Here is a 20,027-nt window from a genome sequence, read left to right as displayed (position 1 = left end):
GCAGCAGACAAGGTTATTTTTCTGGGTCATGGAGGTGAACTTCTGTAGCTCTGGAGCCCATGAAAATTATTCAAGAAACTTTGCTGGGCCCCTTCTTTTCCATCGTTTGTGGAACTGGTCAGAGTGTGTACAAGGAAAGCTGTGGTCAATCAAAATGGTTATTGGGTTCCAAGCAGAATCTCAGTTAATTAAAGAAAGACTTGCATTTATGCAGCACCTTTTCATGACCATAAGACACCTCAAAACACTACAACGTTTTCTGTATTAAAAGGTGTTCATCGCCTGAAATAGCACCAGCATTAACAGCAGTTTGTTTCTCATTAACACCAGGCAAGGTGACTGAAGGTAGACCTGTGTGCGTTTGTGGGGTACCTTCAGCTCACGGACAGTAATGTTCAAGAAACGTGGCATCACCTTTGCAGAAGCAATTAGGGATTGAATATTAATGCCATTGACACCAAATTCTGCTTAATTTAAAAAAATGACATTCAAAATGAGTGATCCTTCCTAGCTGTGAGGTGAAGCAAATAGTTTTAATCGATTTGAAGTGGAGACAGACTGGGTAAAAGCCATTTATTAGGGATGAACCAGGAGCCAAGAATTGTTGGTATTCGGTGGAATCTTTAAAGAGGAAACCGTTCCAATTTTACAAAGTTCAACAGTTTGTGCACTCGTGATATTGTCTGTACTGAACCAGCATACTGATGGGCCAAGTGGTCTCCTGGGCTAGGAATATCCCATTTGGTGCAATTTGCAGAATCGCATTTTGTCGTTACTTTGCTGCTGATATTTTGCACTTGTGTGGCTGGCTTTCCGACTGTTGCACAATGTCTCCAGCAGGAATAACCCAGTAACTAAGATGGCAGGTGGGACAAACACTTGCACAAATTTACATTAAAATAACGTTGGGGCAGAATCTACTCCTGAGCACTCGCCAAAAGTGGGAGCAGAAATCTTCCCTGCGACAGAGAGAAACTGCGGCTGGGGAGTGGGGAGCATTCACCTGCTATGCACCCACTGCAGGATCGCACAACAGGGGAAACATATTGATCAGTGGGATGGATAGGTTGAGCTCCTTATCAAATAGGACAAACTTCTTCTCAATGAGCAATTGAGGCAGGAACAGAAATTGACTGGTTTAAATGTTTCACAGCAAGGTAGAGAGTGAGAGACACTTGTTCAGCCACCAAGTCTTACTGATAGCGTACTTAGAAGTACTTCACTATGGCAACAGCTTGGTCTGAAAATTCATTCTGAAGTAAGGTCCAACACTTGCCAGATTTTCCTGTGTGACCAGGAAGGAATAAACTGAAGAGTTATACTGTGTTCCACATATTGATCTGAACAAACACACAAGCACATTGATTTGTATTACATCCAGAACCACACCGCTACGATGATTGTTATTAAGGGGGACCTTTTCTTGTATCATTCTTGCCTCACAGGTACATTCCGTTGATCAAATAATCTGATTCCTCGGACGTTATGGGTCGGAGCTTCTTCAGTTTGTGCCTCACCAACTGCAGCCGACAGCCGATCATCAACAGGAGCAGGGCGGTGATGGCAAGCCCCAGGGCAAGGGGTAGCACAGCACCTGCAAGACAAGTTCAGTCAAATGGTCAGCACCCTTTCCTGGAAAGGGGTGTGGAGGCGAAGTGGTTGAAATGGGGTATGGACAGGGAGAGGGCGGCAGAACATACAGTGCAGAAGGAGGCCATTCAGCCCATCGAGTCTGCACCGACCCACTTAAGCCCTCACTTCCACCCTATCCCCATAACCCAATAACCACTCCTAACCTTTTTTGATCACTAAGGGCAATTTATCATGGCCAATCAACCTAACCTGCATGTCTTTGGACTGTGGGAGGAAACCAGAGCACCCGGAGGAATCCCACGCAGACATGGGGAGAACATGCAGACTCCACACAGTGACCCAGCAGGGAATTGAACCTGGAACTCTGGTGCTGTGAAGCCACAGTGCTAATCACATGTACTACCGTGCTGCCCAAAGGTAAGAGGGGACAAAGAATGGACTAGTGCCTCCCCAGCCCCTGACATACACAGCCCCCTTTATCCCAGTTATTTGCTGGCACGGTGGCACAGTGGTTATCACTGTTGCCACACAGCGCAAAGGACCCGGGATCAATTCCAGCCTTGGGTAACTGTGGGGTTTGCACGTTCTCCCCGTGTCTGTGTAGAGTTTGTGCGTTCTCCCAGTGGCTGCGTGGATTTCCTCCTGGTGTTCTGGTTTCCTCCTACGGTCCAAAGATGTGCAGGTTAGGTGGGGTTACAGGGATAGTGTAGGGGTGTGGGCCACTGAGGGTTCTCTTTCAGAGGATCGGTGCAGACTTGATGGGCCGAATGCCTCATTCTGGACTGTAGGGATTCTCTGGATCCTCACACGCAGATCCCTCTTGTTCTGTGTTACTTAACTACACTCAGGCCCCAACCATTTTAATGGAGAGGAGGCTTCTGAAAGGGAACCTCAGTCAACACCGGTGTTTCTTGGAGAACTGAGGATGCTGATCTCTGCTCGGTGCTCCAGCTGAGTGTAATTCTGCACTGGGAGTTGGGTCTCAATGAATTGCTTGATGAAAAGAATCAGACGCATTACCCACCTGACTCTGGGGCTGGGTGACCTCCTCTCCCGTGGCTGATCTTAGACATTATGACATCATCCTGACTTGTTTTAACTGAGCTCGTCTCCAGGGAGTTGCCACCTGAACAAACATCAAAAATGAACTCAGTAAAAAGGGTATGGCAACCCACATAGCACACCTGCTTCCAGGTGTTTGCCTAATTGAAACAGCTTGGTCAACAATGAGAGATACAATACGATAATGTACCAGGATGTATTTGTGACATAATACATGTCTGCTAACAGGTCTGACTGGTATATATATATAATGAGCATGGCATATAACGGCACGGTAGCATAGCGGTTAGCACAGTTGCTTCACAGTGCCAGGGTCCCAGGTTCGATTCCGGCTTGGGTCACTGTCTGTGCGGAGTCTGCACGTTCTCCCCTGTCTGCGTGGGTTTCCTCTGGGTGCTCAGGTTTCCTCCCACAGTCGAAAGATGTGCAGGTTAGGTGGATTGGCCATGCTAAATTGCCCTTAGTGTCCAAAATTGTCCTTAGTGTTGGGTGGGGTTACTGGGTTATGGGGATAGGGTGGAGGTGAGGGCTTGGATAGGGTGCTCTTTCAAAGAGGCAGTGCAGACTCGATGGGCCGAATGGCCTCCTTCTGCACTGTAAATTCTATGATCTATTATCTATGAACACAGCAGGACTGGTGGTCTGAACTGCATTTGTTTCAATGCGAGAAGTATAACAGGAAAGTCAGAGAAACTTAAGAGCTTGGATTAGTACTTGGAACTATGATGTTGTTGCTATTACAGAGACTTGCTGAGGGAAGGACAGGATTGGCAGCTAAACGTTCCAGGATTTAGTTGTTTCAGGTGAGATAGAGGGGGGAAGTAAAAGGGGTGGGGGATTTCCACTACAGGTCAAGGAGAATATCACAGCTGTACTGCGGGAGGACACCTCAGAGGGTTCATGCAGCGAGGCATTATGGGTAGAGCTCTGGAATAGGAAGGGTGCAGTCACAATGTTGGGAGTTTACTACAGGCCTCCTAACAGCCAGCGGGAGATAGAAGAGTAAATATGTTGACAGATTTTAGAAAGGTGTTAAAAGCAACAGGATTGTTGTGGTGGGTGATTTTAACTTCCCCTATATTGACTGGGGTTCACTTCTGGATGGGGAAGAGTTTGTGAGGAGCAGATAGGAGGGCTTCTTGTAATGATATTTAGACAGTCCAACTAGGGAAGGGTCTATACTGGACCTGGTATTGGGGAATGAGGCTGGACAGGTGGTCGAAGGTCCAGTAGGGGAGCATTTGGGGAACAGTGATCATAATTCATAAGTTTTAAGTTACTGTTGGATAAAGTTAAGACGAATCCTCGGGTGAAGGTCCTAAATTGGGGGAGCCAGAGGAAATGGGCGAGGTACTAAATGAGTACTATGCATCAGTGTTCACCAAAGCAAAGGACTTGGTGGATGAGGAGTCTGCGGAAGGGTGGGTAGATAGTCTGGGTCATATGTAGATCAAAAAGGAGGGGGTGTTGGGCGTCTTGAAAAACATTAAGGTAGATAAGTCTCCGGGCCTGATGGGATCGACCCCAGAATACTGAGGGAGGGAAGGGAAGAGATTGCTCGGGCCTTGACAGAAACCTTTTAATCCTCACTGGCTACAGGTGAGGTCCCAGTGGACTGGAGAATAGCTGATGTTGTTCCGTTGTTTAATAAGGGTAGCAAGGATAATTTGGGAAATCGCTGGCCGGTGAGCCTTACGTCAGTAGTAGGGAAATTATTGGAGGCTTCTTCGAGACACGATTTACTCTTATTTGGAAGCAAGTGGATGTATTATTGAGAGGCAGCATTGTTTTGTGAAGGGGAGGTCATGTCTCACTAACTTGATCGAGTTTTTCGAGGCTATGACAAAGATGATTGATGAAGGTAGGGCAGTGGATGCTGTCTACATGGACTTCAGTACGGCCTTTGACAAAGTTCCTCATGGTAGACTGGTACAGAAAGTGAAGTCACACAGGATCAGAGGTAATCTGGCAAGGTGGATACAGAACTGGCTCGGTCAAAGAAGACAGAGGGTAGCAGTGGAAGGGTGCTTTTCTGAATGGAGGGCTGTGACTAGTAGTGGTCCGCAGGGATCAGTGTTGGGGCGGTTGTTGTTTGTAGTATATATAAATGATTTGGAGGAAAATGTAACTGGTCTGATTAATAAGTTTGGGGACGACACAAAGGTTGGTGGAATTGCGGATAGAGATGAGGACTGTCAGAGGATACAGCAGGATATAGTTCGGTTGGAGACTTGGGCAGAGTGATGGCAGATGAAGTTTAATCCGGAAAAAAATGAGGTAATGCATTTTGGAAGGTCTAATACAGATGGGAAATATATGGTAAATGGCAGAACACTTAAGAGCATTGACAGGCGGAGGGATCTGGGTGTACAGGTCCACAGGTCACTGAAAATGGCAACGCAGGTGGAGAAGGTAGTCAAGAAGGCATACGGCATGCTTGCATTCATTGGCTGGGGCATTGAGTATAAAAATTGGCAAGTCATTCTGCAGCATACGAAAGCTTACTTAGTCCACACTTGGAATATAGTGTTCAATTCTGGTCGCCACACTACCAGAAGGATGTGGAGGCTTTGGAGAGGGTACAGAAGAGGTTTACCAGGATGTTATTTGGTATGGAGGGCATTAGTTATGAGGAGAGGTTGGATGCTTCACAGCGCAAGGTCCCAGGTTCGATTCCCGGCTTGGATCACTGTCTGTGCGGAGTTTGCATGTTCTCCCCGTGTCTGCGTGGGTTTCCTCCGGGTGCTCTGGTTTCCTCTCACAGGTCCCGAAAGACATGCTGTTAGGAATTTGGACATTCTGAATTCTCCCTCAGTGTATACAAACAGGTGCTGGAGTGTGGCGACGAGGGGGTTTTCACAGTAACTTCACTGCAGTGTTAATGTAAGCTTACTTGTGACAATAATAAAGATCATTATTATTATAACTCAATTTGTTCTCACTGAAACGACGGACGTTGAGCGGCAACCTGATAGAAGTCTGCAAACCTATGAGTGGCATGGACGGAGTGGATAGTCAGAAGCTTTTTCCCAGGGTGGAAGTGCCAATTACTAGGGGACATAGGTTTAAGATCCGAGGGGCAAAGTTTAGAGGAGATGTGAGAGGGAAGTTTTTTTTTTTACACAGAGGGTAGTGGGTGCCTGGAACTTTCTGCCGAAGGGATATGGAAACAGGTACAATAGTGATGTTTAAGGGGCGTCTTGACAAATACATGAATAGGATGGGAATAGAGGGATATGGACCCCTAAAGTGTAGAAGGTTTTAGGTTAGGCGGGCAGCATGGTCGGCGCAGGCTTGGACGGCCGAAGGGCCTGTTCCTGTGCTGTACTTTTGTATCTTCTCAGTTTCAAGCCTTGTTATGTCTAAACAGCTTCAAATGGACCAATTGGGACTGCACAGGCTAATTTCAAAAGGAGCCACAGGAGTGTCATTTGCATTTGATAAGTCCGCCACACTAGCAGAGTCTAGGGGTCTGTTGAGACAGTGGCATCCCAAACACCAGACCCTTAATGTGAATAACACCCCCATCAACTCATTGTGACGGACACATAATCAATCCTGAAAACAGAGCCAAATTCCAGACAGGAAAAAACATCCTTTGTTGAAGTCACTTTTCAATATTACTTTTCCGAGCTGTGCAGCCAGTCTGCTGTTTAACATCCATCTGGCAGGACACACAAAAGCAAGCTCTGTCCCGATTGGACCACCAGCCCAGTTTACCTATCTCTGCTGGAAACTTTTTATGCTCGCCTATCGATCTGATGCCATCTCTGCGTATTTATTTCACCTTGCAACATTAGTACCATCTGAAAACCAAATTTTACAGCACCAATTTCCAGCCAGCAGACCATTGAATGCCTATATGAAAGAATTCTTCATTGGACTCGAACTTTAGGGTTATGGGACTCATATGAACCAATATTCATTTTCTCCTTGTACTATAAAACTTCTTTCTCTCTTTACATCTTTGATGGTGTCAAGATGAGAATGTTGGTCAGGAGATTGGGAGAAGTGCCCCTATCCAGAATTGCCAATCATGAATTTCTAGCAAGCAGATGCATGGAATATAGTTATCAGTTCTAGGGCATTTCTTTAGGGAGAATGAGTCTGGTGGAATTGCTCCCTTCAGCCAAGGCAACAGTGAAACACTTATCCAGGCAATACTGAGAATATGAGCAGCATAGGGTGAGATATCAGAAGAGTGAGCAGGGCAATAACATAAAAATGTAATGATGTGGAGATGCCGGCGTTGGACTGGGGTGAGCACAGTAAGAAGTCTTACAACACCAGGTTAAAGTCCAACAGGTTTGTTTCAAACACGAGCTTTCGGAGCACGGCTCCTTCTTCAGGTGAATGGAAAGGCTTGTTCCAGAAATGTTTATATAGACACAGTCAGAGATGCCCCGGAATGCGAGCACCTGCAGGCAATCAAATCATCAAAGATGCAGAGAGAGAGGTAACTCCAGGTTAAAGAGGTGTGAATTGTCCCAAGCCAGTTCAGTCGGTAGGCCTCTGCAAGTCCAGGCTTGTTGGTGGGGGCCGAATGTAATGCGACATGAATCCCAGATCCCGGTTGAGTCCGCATTCATGCGTGCGGAATTCATGCGTGTTCCGCACGCATGAATGCGGACTCAACTGGGATCTGGGATTCATGTCGCATTACATTCGGCCCCCACCAACAAGCCTGGACTTGCAGAGGCCTACCGACTGAACTGGCTTGGGACAATTCACACCTCTTTAACCTGGAGTTACCTCTCTCTCTGCATCTTTGATGATTTGATTGCCTGCAGGTGCTCGCATTCCGGGGCATCTCTGACTGTGTCTATATAAACATTTCTGGAACAAGCCTTTCCATTCACCTGAAGAAGGAGCCGTGCTCCGAAAGCTCGTGTTTGAAACAAACCTGTTGGACTTTAACCTGGTGTTGTAAGACTTCTTACTATAAAAATGTAAGAAATAGTAGCAGGAATCATACTTCCCAATGAGCTTCCTTCATTTTTCAATAAGATCATGGCTGATCTTTGACATCAACTCCACTTTCTCGCCCTATCTCTTTATCCCTTGATGTCATTATAGAGTCCAAAAATCTACCAATCTCAGCGTTGAATGTACTCAACAGCTGAGCATCCAGAACCCCCCCCCCCCAGATAGGGAATTCCAAAGATTCATGACCTTCCGGGTGAAGACATTTCCTCGTAACAGGAGAGTGAGCAGGTCAGTGAGGTTTAACAGGAGGGTGTCTAGACGAGGTTGACGTAATAGGAGTGTGTGTAGGACAGAGTGAAATCTAACAGCAGAGTGAGCATTTTTCAGCACTCTTCCCCAAGGCTCTTGATTTTGGTTCAATTTCGATAACATCCAATAGCCCAATTGCCTTGTTCCACAGGTAACGATCACTGACTAGACTCTATTGGCTCAACCATGTTATCCTTGGTTCAGTGATTGAATTCTTGCCGCTTCTTGCAGAAGGTTGTGGGCTCTGGTGCCACTCTAGAAACCGCAAACACCTCGACACTGCAGTTCCCGGGGAGAAATGCCTTATGCTTGAAAGGTCAAACCGAGGGTCCGTCTGTCCAGTCAGGTGATCCTACAGCATACTTTGAAGAGCAGGAGGATTACTCCTAGTGCACCGGCCATTATCTATCCCTCACCAACACCACAAAACAGATTATGTGGCCATTCTGATCACATTACTGTTTTTAGGAGATAGCTGTGTGAAAACTGGTTGCTGCATTTCCTACATTACAAACACTGACTACGCTTCATGAAGAAGTAATTCACTGGTTGTAGAGCACTCTGGGTCATGAATAGGTTGTAAATGGTACTCTGTGAAAGAAAACCTTTTATTGACCAAATCCACTGTTTTGTCGGAGTTCCCGAATTACAAAATAACATGGCATTTTGCCCATGCACCTTCATTTTCAAAGAACAAAAAAAACTGCAACTGTTCACAGGTTTGCTGTGCTTACCTTGCACTTCTGCACATTCATTCTTACAGTCCAGTTCCTGCAGGAAGTTATTCCTATTGCCTTGGCACCCACTGTAGATAAAGTGCCTGCAGGTTTGCGAGGAGCTATCGAAATACCAGCGTGGGAAATGGCCCTCGCAGGGACCCGTGGCAGGAGAGGCCAAGCAGTAAGCTGCAAAAGTTTTTAAACATCAGTAACTTGAACTTGTATAGCTTACTTAATGTTATGTAACAGACTTAATGTCATTGAATCAAAGGGCTTTACAGTAACATCTTATCTGACAAAAATTGATAATAAAACTTAATAAGGAATAAACTAGGACAGAGGACTAAAAGGTTTGTCAAAAATGGTAGGTTTTAAGGAGCTTCATAAAGGAGGAGGGAGAGGTAGTGAGGCAAAGAGGTTTAGGGAGGGACGTTGAGCGCTTAGGTCATAGGCAGCTAAGCCAGAGCCACCAATGGAGGATGAATTAAATTGGGGGTGCACAGGATGTCAGATTTAGAGGAACACAGAATTTATGGACGGTTCTATGTCAGGGAGAAGTTACAGACATTGGAACGGGTGAGGCCATGGATGGATTTGAAAACAAAGATGAGAATTTTAAAAATTGAGCTATTGACAGACCGGGAGTCGATGTAGATCACAGAATGCAAGATGTGCAGGACTCGGTGAAAGTTATGATATGGGCAGCAGAGTTTTGGACGAGCTCAAGTCTACACAAAGGGCAAGTGCAAGGGCAGCCGAGAAAGCACTAGAAGATTGTTTAGGGACAGGCCAAATGTGGACCATTATGCGTTGAAGTAGGAGACAATGTAAAAGTGGGAGCAGGAGGAAGGGAGGTTTAATCTGGTAGCTGCAGGGAAATCAACATTTAGGGGGCAGAAAGCATTGTTTGTCAACAATACAGAGTGTCCCAGATGGAACGAAGGTCTCCTAGCGTCAGGTGGGGAACACTTCAAATTGGATGGAAAGGATACTGGAGAGGGAGCAGAAGGAAACAAAACTCAAGGGAAGAATAGGCAAAGAGTACCAGGAACAAGGAGCTAAATTCAAGAACAGAACCTGAAGGTAATCCTCTCTAGCTTAGCCTGAGTAGCTGACCAAAGGATAAAGTACATTAGCGAGGTGAACACGTGGCTGAAGGTGTGACGTGGGAAAGTGGGGATCAATTAAGTGGGAGAAGCACAAGGCGGGTGCTAATATGGAAAAGGTAGGAGGCGCAAAAACAACACCAGGGAAGAGAGCAGAGTAACAGTCAGAAGTTCTGCTTAGTAATTGAGGACTAAATAATTTCAATGATAAAATAGATAAATAGGCAGTGTAAACTTTAAGAGTAAGACTAAGAAATCGTAAAAGATTTAAGATTGTAGTTAAAATTGTGCATCAGCTTGCTGGTAGCAGCAGTGGAACTGATATACCGTGTAAAAGCTGAGATTAGACAAGTATGTAGCAAAGACAGAGTGGCTTTAATGGGGAATGTAACCAATTGGGATATGCAGACAAGCTAATGTCAGAAAAGTGGGGAATTTCTTGAACGGGTCTGGGATGGTTTTCTGCAATATGTCCTGGAGCCAGCAAATGTGGCATGACATATTACGCATTATCCTGCTTCAATTAATAGCCTCATGATGCATTAACATTTATTTAATAGTCACCACACTGTGTGTAGGGACAGCAGGACCTGAGGGCTCATGTACAGTGATCCTTGAAGATGGCAGGACAGATTGAGAGAGTCATTAGCAAAGCATATGGGATCTTTTGGGCTTCATAATAGTGGTAATAAGCAGGCAAGCAGGGAAATTATGCTGAATGTTTAGAAAGCTCTGGTTGGGCCACAACTAGAGAATTACGTCCACTTTTGGTCATCACCTTTTGGGAAGGATGTGAGTCCTCGAGAGAGAGAGAGAGAGAGAGAGAGAGAGAGAGCGTGCAGAGCTTTACCAGAATGGTCAATGATTTCAGAAGAAAATTGGATGGGCACTTGAGGGAAATAAGCTTGCTGAGCTACAGGGGGATAGAATGACTGGACTGCTCGACAGAGGGTTAACATGGGCTCAAAGGGCTGAATCGTCTCCATCTGTGCTTTAATGACTATAATATAATTAATTGAAATGGGGAGCTTGAAAGGGAGAAATGTGAAACAGCTACTAAGATTCCAGGCTCAGCCAAGGCCAACTTCAACGGTATGAGACAGAGAGTGTCCACAGTAACCTGAGCAAATCCATGAATGGGTAAAATAGTAGATCAGTGGGTGGTAATACAGAGCCAGTTTATAAACTCAAGGAGAAAGAGCTGCACTTTCCAATTAAGATATCAATGGATAATGAAAAAGCATTAAGAGACAACATAAAACCAAAAGAGAAAGTATACAAAAAAAAAGCATAGATCCTGGTAAATGGGAGAGATACAAAGGTCAGTAAATGGTGACAAAACCATTAGGGCAGCACGGTAGCACAAGTGATTAGCACTGTGGCTTCACAACTCCAGGATCCCAGGTTCGATTCCCCGCTGGGTCACTGTCTGTGTGGAGTGCACATGTTCTCCCCGTGTCTGCGTGGGTTTCCTCCGGGTGCTCCAGTTTCCTCCCACAGTCCAAAGACCTGCAGGTTAGGTGGATCGGCCATGCTAAATTGCCCTTAGTGACCAAAAAAGGTTAGGAGGGGTTATTGGGTTACTGGGATAGGGTGAAAGTGAGGGCTAAAGTGGGTCGGTGCAGACCCGATGGGCCAAATGGCCTCGTTCTGCACTGTATGTTCTATATATATGATCAATAGAATTAAGGAAATTATGGACATGCTGAATTAGCATTTACAGTAGAGGAACAGGTCAGCTTGCCAGACAACACAAGGAAACTAGCTGGAAAAACTCAGCAGGACTGCCAACATCTATCCGGAGAGAAACAGAGTTAACGATTCAAGTCCATTGACCCTTCATCAGAACTGAGAGGGAGAATGTCGAAACTGCAACAAAAAGTAGCAACTTTAAGGACAAATAACAGATGCCCTAGCGTGAGAGGGGAGGGGCGCTTTGCACTGAAGTGATACATGTATTGAATATTTTTAAAAAAGAAAGGGGGGGGGGGGTTTAAGATGGAGGAGAAAGGTAACAATGTTGAGCCCCGAGGGTGGCAACGTGCCCAACCGGAAGATGAGATGCTGCCCCTCCAGCTTATGCCAGGTTTCAAACAAAATTCACCAAGCTCCTTAGGCAGCAAACCACAAGGCTCCAAACCCACAGCCCTTAACATCAAGGACAAGGGCAGTAGATACATGTGAACCTGGAAGTTCCCCTCCATGTCACTCACCATCCTGACCTGGAAATATGTCGCTGTTCCTTCACTGTCACTGGGTCAAAATCCTGAAACTCCCTTCCTAACAGCACAGTGGTTGTACCTATACCACATGGACTGCAGCAGTTCAAGGAGGCAGCTCACAACCACCTTCTCAAGGGCAATTAGGGATGGAGAGCAAATGCTGACCTAGTCAGCAATGCCCACGCCACATCCTGTAAAAATGAATTTTTTTAAATTCTGGAATTTATAAAAAGTGAACAGATCATTGAGGAAGTACAGACCAGGCATCTTTATATCTGTTATTCGGAAATGATTTGTCCATAATTTAGGATTTAACCAAGAGGTGTAGGTGGGTCAGTGCAGGAAGATGGATGCTGAGATAGATGATCAGACATGATCAAATTGAATGGTGAAGCTGACTCAAAGGGCTGACTCCTTATTTCATATGTTGTCCTGTGTGCTTTTAATAATTACAGAAATGCAAATGCCTACTTGTGACACTAATAAAGATCATCCTTATTACTACAGCTTTCTGGACTCAACATTGAATTCAAAAATTTTAGATCATAATCTCTGCCCCTCCATCGTGTTTCACGTGTGTGTATTCTTTGCTAGTTTTTTCTCGTTTCGTTCAGCAGCAGCAGTTTCCTTAAATAGCAACTTCCCATAAATATGCAGGGGGTGCAACACCTGTCCTTTTACCTTTCTCCCTTCTCACCATCCAAGGCTCCACCCACTCCTTCCAAGTGAAGCAACAAATTACTTGTCCTTTTTTTCATTTTAGTGCACTGTATTTGCTGCTTGGAATGTGGTCTCTACTACTAAACATAGATTTGTTAATTGCTTTCTTACACATACCTGGAAATTGGCCAGCCTTGGACTTGTCCTTCCCTCCCACTCTGGATAACTGTGTCATCTCAGTACCGAGCTGCTCCACAGGTTTTTGGCTTTCCATCGAAGCCTTCTGAACGTTGTCACCATCTTGCCCTGAGTCTGAAGCAATTGTCGAATGGGCAACTGACTTCCGACCTACATTAACTTGAGCAAAAAAAAGAAATCAGCTTAGATCACCAATTTCCAGTTCTCTCCAAACCCCCCCCCCCCAACCATCCTCCTATACTCAGGGGTTGCACTTACAGTTTAGGCAGAAAGTTTCATCTGACTTGTCGGGGCACTGGGCTGTCCCGTCGCAAGCCATAGTGATATCGATGCAACAGCCGTCATCACAGATGAACTGGTATCGTGAACAAACTCCTGTACAGTCTGTGAAGGAAAGAAACAACAATTGTGCATCAGGAGACGTGCCAGTGCTGCTATTCCAGGCAAGATAGCATTAAAATATGAAGCAGGCCAATCTCACATCTGAGCTTGCCATTTCTGTAATTATTAAAAGCACACAGAACGACATATGAAATAAGGACAGGAGTCAGCCCTTTGAGTCAGCTTCCCCATTCAGTTTGATCATGTCTGATCATCTATCTCAGCATCCATCTTCCTGCACTGACCCACCTACACCTCTTGGTGAAATCCTAAATTGTGGACAAATAATTTCCGAACAGCAGACATAAGGATGCCTGGACTGCAATCTCACAACTGCTGCTGCACTGGGGAGATACTTAACATTTCTATACTGAATTTATTTTTCCAGTTATATTTTAATGTTGTCTTTTCCCCCCCACCACCAATGTATTTATGCATTTTTTTGTTTTCAGGAAGTTGGTGTTGGTGGTAAGGCCAGAATTTGATGTCCATCCCTAGTTGCCTCTTGAACAATGCCACCAGTTTGATACAGCCGAGTGGCTTGTTAGACCATTTCAGAGGGAGATTAAGAGTCAATCCCGTTCACTAGAACGTCACATATAGGCCAGACCAGGTAAAGAATGCAGGTTTCCTTCCCTGAAGGATATTAATGAATCCGTTGGGTTTTTACAAAAATCCAACAGCTTCATGGCTATTTCTTTACTGATTCCAGATTGTAATTTTGAGATTTTTTTTTACGCTGAATTCAAATCCTCAAACTGCCATGCTTGAACTCGCATTCTCTGGATCAGTAATCAAGGCCTCTGGATTACTTGACCAGTAGCAGAACCACTATACTTCCCATTACAGGAGTTACAGGATAACTTCAACTTGCCTTTTTAAACTGCGTCGATTGCAGATGTCAGTGATACCAAGTTTAAGCAGTTGAACAGTGGGTGGAGGAGGGGATAGAATTGGCATTAGGTCACATTTCACATCTGCAAGATGGTCATCTTTGTGCCAGATGAAATCTTTGACAGTTGAAAGGATCTGAAAACATTATTTTACTTTGCTTCAAGCAACCTTTATTCTGTGAAGTGAATAAAATCAGCCCGTTGAAATCGCTCAAGCTCACAAAGTATCCATCCTACTCTGATCCCTCTGTCCTGGGATTCCAGCACCATTCAAATGAAGCTCAACCAACAGTATTCCATTTCTTGAGTACGCACGTTACTGCCTTTCAGTCTAAACAATGATTTCAACTGCTTTACATCATAATCGCCACTCCCTTTTCTCAAAGAACAGGTGCTGGTTATGAGTCTGCAAGAACCACTTACACCTCCATTCGACTCATCTTTTGTTTATTTATTTATCTCATTGCCAACCCAATTTGTTTCCCACCTTCAACATCTTTGTTTTGCCCTCTACCATATCGCAGACCTTTAATCTATCATTCCCCCTCCCTTGACACTGGCTTAAAAACTGTTCAATCTCGAACTTCTGCCATTGCTGAAAAGGAAAGGTTAACTGTTGATCCTGCCTAACACACAGAATGTTTCTGGCCTTATAGGTTTTATTGATGGTTAGTTATGAAGATGTCCCTGCATTGACTCCATAGCACAGAAGGACAGGGGCTCTTTAACAAGTATTGGCGATGCAGTGCGTACGATGGAGATGGCAGCAGAACATGAGGGGCAAGTTATTACAAGTTATGTAAGGGAAGATTTAGATTGGAGTTTGATGATTCCTCTTTACCCAGAGAAATATAAACCTGTGGAACTCATTTGGTGAATGTTGTTTTGTCTGAGATCCTTTAAATAAGAGCTGGGTCTGTTTCTACTGGGGAAGAGATCACAAATACATAACTGCTCACATTAATCATAGTAAGAAGTCTTACAACACCAGGTTAAAGTCCAACAGGTTTGTTTCAAACACGAGCTTTCGGAGCACGGCTCCTTCTTCAGGCTCACATTAATCATGGTCAAAAAGTGGGGCCCTGCACACGTTTCGATCACTCAAGATGCTTGGAGACATTTTCCAGTTCTTTTCATTAAACTGTTTTTTTCATACTTCCCAAGAGATTACATGGCTCTGGGAGGAGAGCATCGTATTTTGATATATTGGATATCACGACAATTTGGCACAGGTGGAATGTTTCCTGTGTTATTTTTGTATGTTTGGCTGCAACTTACCTTGTGAACTGAAGCCTCTTCAAGCACTGCTTCTCAATGGGGGGGTGAGTCTTGTGTCGTATGCTCTGATCTGGGATCACTGGTGAGTGGGCGGCAAGTATCTCCAGTGATGCCGGAGCTGGATTGGCCTCCATTGCTTGCTCCTCCTCTCCTTCCTCCAAAAGAAAAGCAAAAAAATACAGGGGAATTCCCAAAGGGAAACACTGTCTGAAATGGTGGGACCAGATTGAGGCCTGATCAACCTGCAGAGGCCATCCCCCCTCCCCCCCCACCATTGGCAACACTGCTGCATCAGTAAACCTCAGGCACGAGCCAGTCGGCAAGGCACAGGAATAAGGCTGTTTGATTGGAGATGGTGTGTGACTAAAGCATTTGGAAGCCGCTCAGCCACACAATAGAAAGGAGGTCAAAACTTTGGAGAGGGTGCAGAGGTGATTTAGCAGAACAATACCAGGGACTTGGTTATGAGAAGAGGCCCGAGAAGCTGCCTTATTCTCCTTAACACAGAAAAAGTTATGGGAAGACTTAATACGGGTGCTCTAAATTCTGAAGGGAACTGATCCAAGTAAATAAAGAGAACTATTTCCACAGGCAGTAGAATAAATCACCAGAGAACAGAGATGTAAGCTAATCTTCGAAAGAATCAGCAGAGATTTTGCGCAGCGAGTATGGTCTGTAAAGCATTGCCTGAAACAGTGGTAAAAGCAGATTCAACGTTAGTTTCCAAAAGGGAATTGGATGTATACTTGAAATGGGGAAAAAAACAGCAAAGTTTTGGGGGAAAAGTGAAAAGTGGGACAATTGAATAGCTTTCAAAGAGTGATTTTGTGATCTTGTAGTTTTACCCAAGATGGCCAGCACAGCTACATTTCTTTGTGCCCTCAGGGATATGGGCATTTCCAGTTAACCGTCTTCTCCTTGAAGCACTGGAGCCCCTGTGCTGATAGAGTTAATAGGACGTATGAAGATTGGCCTTCTTTGGACCAGTAGCAGAACACTAGTTGGATGATCAGTGATTGTGGCATCAGCTTCTAAGTCTACTGCAATTGTTTCAGCACTGAGGTCTGGTACAGGCACAGTGGAGGGGAAGCAGATAGGGCTTTAGAAACATAGCATCAGGAACAGACACCTGGCTGAGTTGAGCTCTTTCTTCGCAGTTAGTTCTTCAAGGCTGACAATGCTCCTCTGATAAGTTACCAAAGGCTCTCTAGTTGAAACACACCACAATATGCCCGGTGTGTTCATTAAACAACAAAGACAGGGGGTACAATTCAGCCAAAATATTTCCAAGTGTCATTTTAGGCAGGTTTGACGAGGCGTTTTCCGTCAGCTTTTTGGGTGAGATCCGAATCCAGGATTCACCCACACTTGGGACAGTTTTTGGGTCTTGGGGAGTTTCTCACCGGTCTAGCCCACACTTATACATTTTTTCAGCAGTGGTGAGCTGAACTCACTGAGGAGACCAGCTCCTCAGAGATGGGGCCACTATTTTGAAAGAGTGCCCCAAAGTCCCCCACACCTCCCACCCACATACAATGCCACCCCAACAAACATGGGCATGCCCCCCCCCCCCCCCCTAGTAAGGACACCCTGCTGTGGGGTCGCTGAGGCACACCCCCTTTCAGGACCCCACCTTTACCACCAACCTTTATGAGGCCCCTTCATCTTTCCTTTCATAGGCATGCCCCCCCTCAGACCCCAACCATTGACAGTACCACCTTAGCACCCAGACAGTACCAAGCAGGCACCCTGGCAGTGCTCAGTTGGCACTGTCATGGCGTCCAGTTGGCACTGTCCGGGTGCCCAGGGAGTGCCAGGGTATTGCCCTACCCTCGGCAACTCGGGGAGTTCTAATGATTTCCGAAACCCCACCTCACCCCGGTGACTCCTGGGTGCCAGTTGAATGGGGTGTTGGCACATTTAAATGAGCTTAATGACTCAATTAAATATCATTATCTGGATCACGCCCAGCGAGGGCTCGTGACTTGCAATCGGCTTGGCACCCAGCGTGAATCCCGATTTGGGCTTCGACTGTGATTCACCTGTTGCGCTCGGCTTGGTATCGTAGCTGAATCGCGCTTCGAGTGTGCAGGAGGGTGAGCATAAGGGTGGAGTGAGAGAGCATGTGAAAGTGAGAGAGGAAACGAGGGAAAGCTATTGAGTGTAAGCAAGAGTGAGAAGGAGTGAGAGAGGGCTAGTGTATAAAAGGGTGCTCCTGTGAGAAAGTGTGCGAGGTTGTGTGTGCAAGTAAGGGTAAGTATTTTGACAGTGTGTGAGATTATCAGATGGCGGTGAGAAAAAAAATGAGTGAGTACATGTGAGAGAAGAGGAGGATGGTGTGAGAGGTTACGAATGAGCACAAGGGGAGGAGCATGAGGAGAGGGTATGTATCAGAGTGAATGTTTCTGAAACCATACGAAAGAGGTGTAAGAAGAAGAATGTAGGAGATAAGAGTGAATACAGGTGAGAGAGGATAATAACAAGTGTGAGTGAGTGTGAGTGGGAGTGTATTAGGCTGAGACACAGACGTGCAGTAAGTACAAGGCTGACAATGGATTAACACAATGCCAGCTCATTCAGTTAATGTAGGTCACTTCCCCAGGTAAAAAACTAAAAATAACCCAAAATGCTCATTGAATTAGAGAGTACCAACAGTATTCTGCAGAATCAGTGTAGATCAGAACACAAAGATTAAACCGTATATGACACAGCCACATGCATGAACACACAAACAGGCACACAGAAATGCATAATTCAATAAACACACAGTGCACAATAATATAGTTACAGTAACACAGGACAACACAAAATGCACAGCTACATGGAACAAAGTACCTACACAAGAAGCAAAAAAAGAAATGCACACCACACGTAACTATATACAGCAACAAACACAAGCTGCAAAACAATAGAAGACAACGTACACAACACATAGAACAGTAACAAGCAGATGTTAAACAAGCGTTGACATATATAACACAGACACAGCATCACAGAACAACAGCTGATTACTCAATTTCCCAAATAGATTAGTCCATATGTGGACGGAAGTTCCCCACTGGTATCAAACAACACTTAGTCACTTTTTTGGGCCCTGGGGAGTTTCTCACCAGTTTAGCCCACACCGACTTTTTTTCAACACTGGGGAGCTCAACTCTGAGATCGGACTACCATTTTGAAATGGTGCCCAGATCTCTAAGTGAGCTTGTGGGTCCCCCACACATGGGTATTACCTCACAATCCCCCTCCCCCTCAAGTAAGGACACCCCGTTATGGGGTCCCTGGGAGTCCCCCCTCTTCAGGCACCCCCAACCCCATTATAGGTCACAAACCCCAGCTACCATGACCACCACCGATCACCCCCCAACCTTCCAGAGGCCCCTACTTAGCTACCCTGCACCCACGACCCTTCAAACACCACTCCACCCTCCTTTCATGGGCATAGCCCCCCATGGGCCCCAACCCTTGGCAGTGCCACCCTGGCACTTTTGCACTGCCACCCATCCAGTGCTCCTGACAGCTTGGCAATGTCACCCAGGTACCTTGACAGTGCCAGCTGGGCAGTGCCAAGGTGCCCACATTCTGGGGGAAGGCCAGGGAGCCACCCTGCACTATCCTTGACCACCTTGGTGTTGGTGTCTCCGATGGCTCGGGAGACCCCATGGGTGCTGTTCCACCTGGTCCACATTTGTGTGGACCAGAACTGAACGGTACCCGGTTGCAGTCTCCCTGGGGAGGACGGTAGATCCCGGGTAAGCAGCCTAAATAGGTTTAAAATCTACTTAGGTGCGTGCCATTTGGTCACACCCCTTTTGGGTGCTCTTCAGATTGCGGGACTTGGGTAGATCCTGCTGCCGGGAAGCCCGCGAGAGGTCTCTCCTGGGATCTACCAGTCACATTGTGCTCTTGCTAGAGCTCAACGCGGCCACAAAATTGTGCTCATAGTTTAAAAGCATCACCTTCTGTATTGTTGAAAGCCATCAAAGGCCAGGAGAATGCCTATAGTAAACAGCAATTCAACAGGCCAGGCAACATAGGTTTAAGTTCACAGAAGATGTGGCGGTGAACATAGAACAGTACAGCACAGAACAGGCCCTTCGGCCCTCAATGTTGTGCCGAGCCATGATCACCCTACTTAAACCCACGTAACCCGTATACCCGTAACCCAACAATCCCCCCATTAACCTTACACTACGGGCAAGTTATCATGTCCAATCCACCTAACTTGCACATCTTTGGACTGTGGGAGGAAACCGGAGCACCCGGAGGAAACCCACGCACACACAGGGAGGACGTGCAGACTCCACACAGACAGTGACCCAGCCGGGAATCGAACCTGGGACCCTGGAGCTGTGAAGCATTGATGCTAACCACCATGCTACCGTGAGGCCCCAAAGGTGAGGGAAGGGGAAATTCTGAGAAGCCTAATCTGCAACCTATTGCTGTGTTTCAAGCTGCTTGACTTGCAGTTTTCTTCAAGTCGCAACTTGGAAGGCAAAGTACAGCGAGACCTTTTCAAATTCAGGGTAAACTGGGAAGTGGCCCGAGCATTGATTTGTCACACACCACTTAAGGTTGGATGCAATTGATCTGTTCCATCCCCAGCAAAAGAACCACAAAAGACTATTGTGATTGAAGGAGGAAGCCCCAGTCTATCCTTCTTCTATCCCAAGTCTATCC

The 20,027-nt window shown here is 45.8% G+C and overlaps 1 protein-coding gene across 1 annotated transcript in view; it reads right to left on the bottom strand.

Annotated features, from left to right (window-relative positions):
* Positions 1-558: 558 nt before the first annotated feature.
* Positions 559-20,027, bottom strand: part of lrp11 (low density lipoprotein receptor-related protein 11) — a 53,532-nt gene continuing 34,063 nt past the window's right edge. The window contains exons 4-8 of the mRNA XM_038792113.1: positions 13,054-13,179; positions 12,775-12,954; positions 8,625-8,795; positions 2,618-2,719; positions 559-1,594 (exon numbers count right to left, since the gene is read on the bottom strand). Of these exons, the coding sequence (XP_038648041.1) occupies positions 1,440-1,594; positions 2,618-2,719; positions 8,625-8,795; positions 12,775-12,954; positions 13,054-13,179 (734 nt within the window). The 3' untranslated portion in view covers positions 559-1,439. The remainder of the gene's footprint in view (positions 1,595-2,617; positions 2,720-8,624; positions 8,796-12,774; positions 12,955-13,053; positions 13,180-20,027) is intronic.

This window comes from Scyliorhinus canicula, chromosome 1 (genome assembly GCF_902713615.1).
Source record: "Scyliorhinus canicula chromosome 1, sScyCan1.1, whole genome shotgun sequence".
Taxonomy (NCBI): domain Eukaryota; kingdom Metazoa; phylum Chordata; class Chondrichthyes; order Carcharhiniformes; family Scyliorhinidae; genus Scyliorhinus; species Scyliorhinus canicula.
Note: the sequence above shows the minus strand (reverse complement) of the source record. Positions and strands in the feature narration are given on the sequence as shown.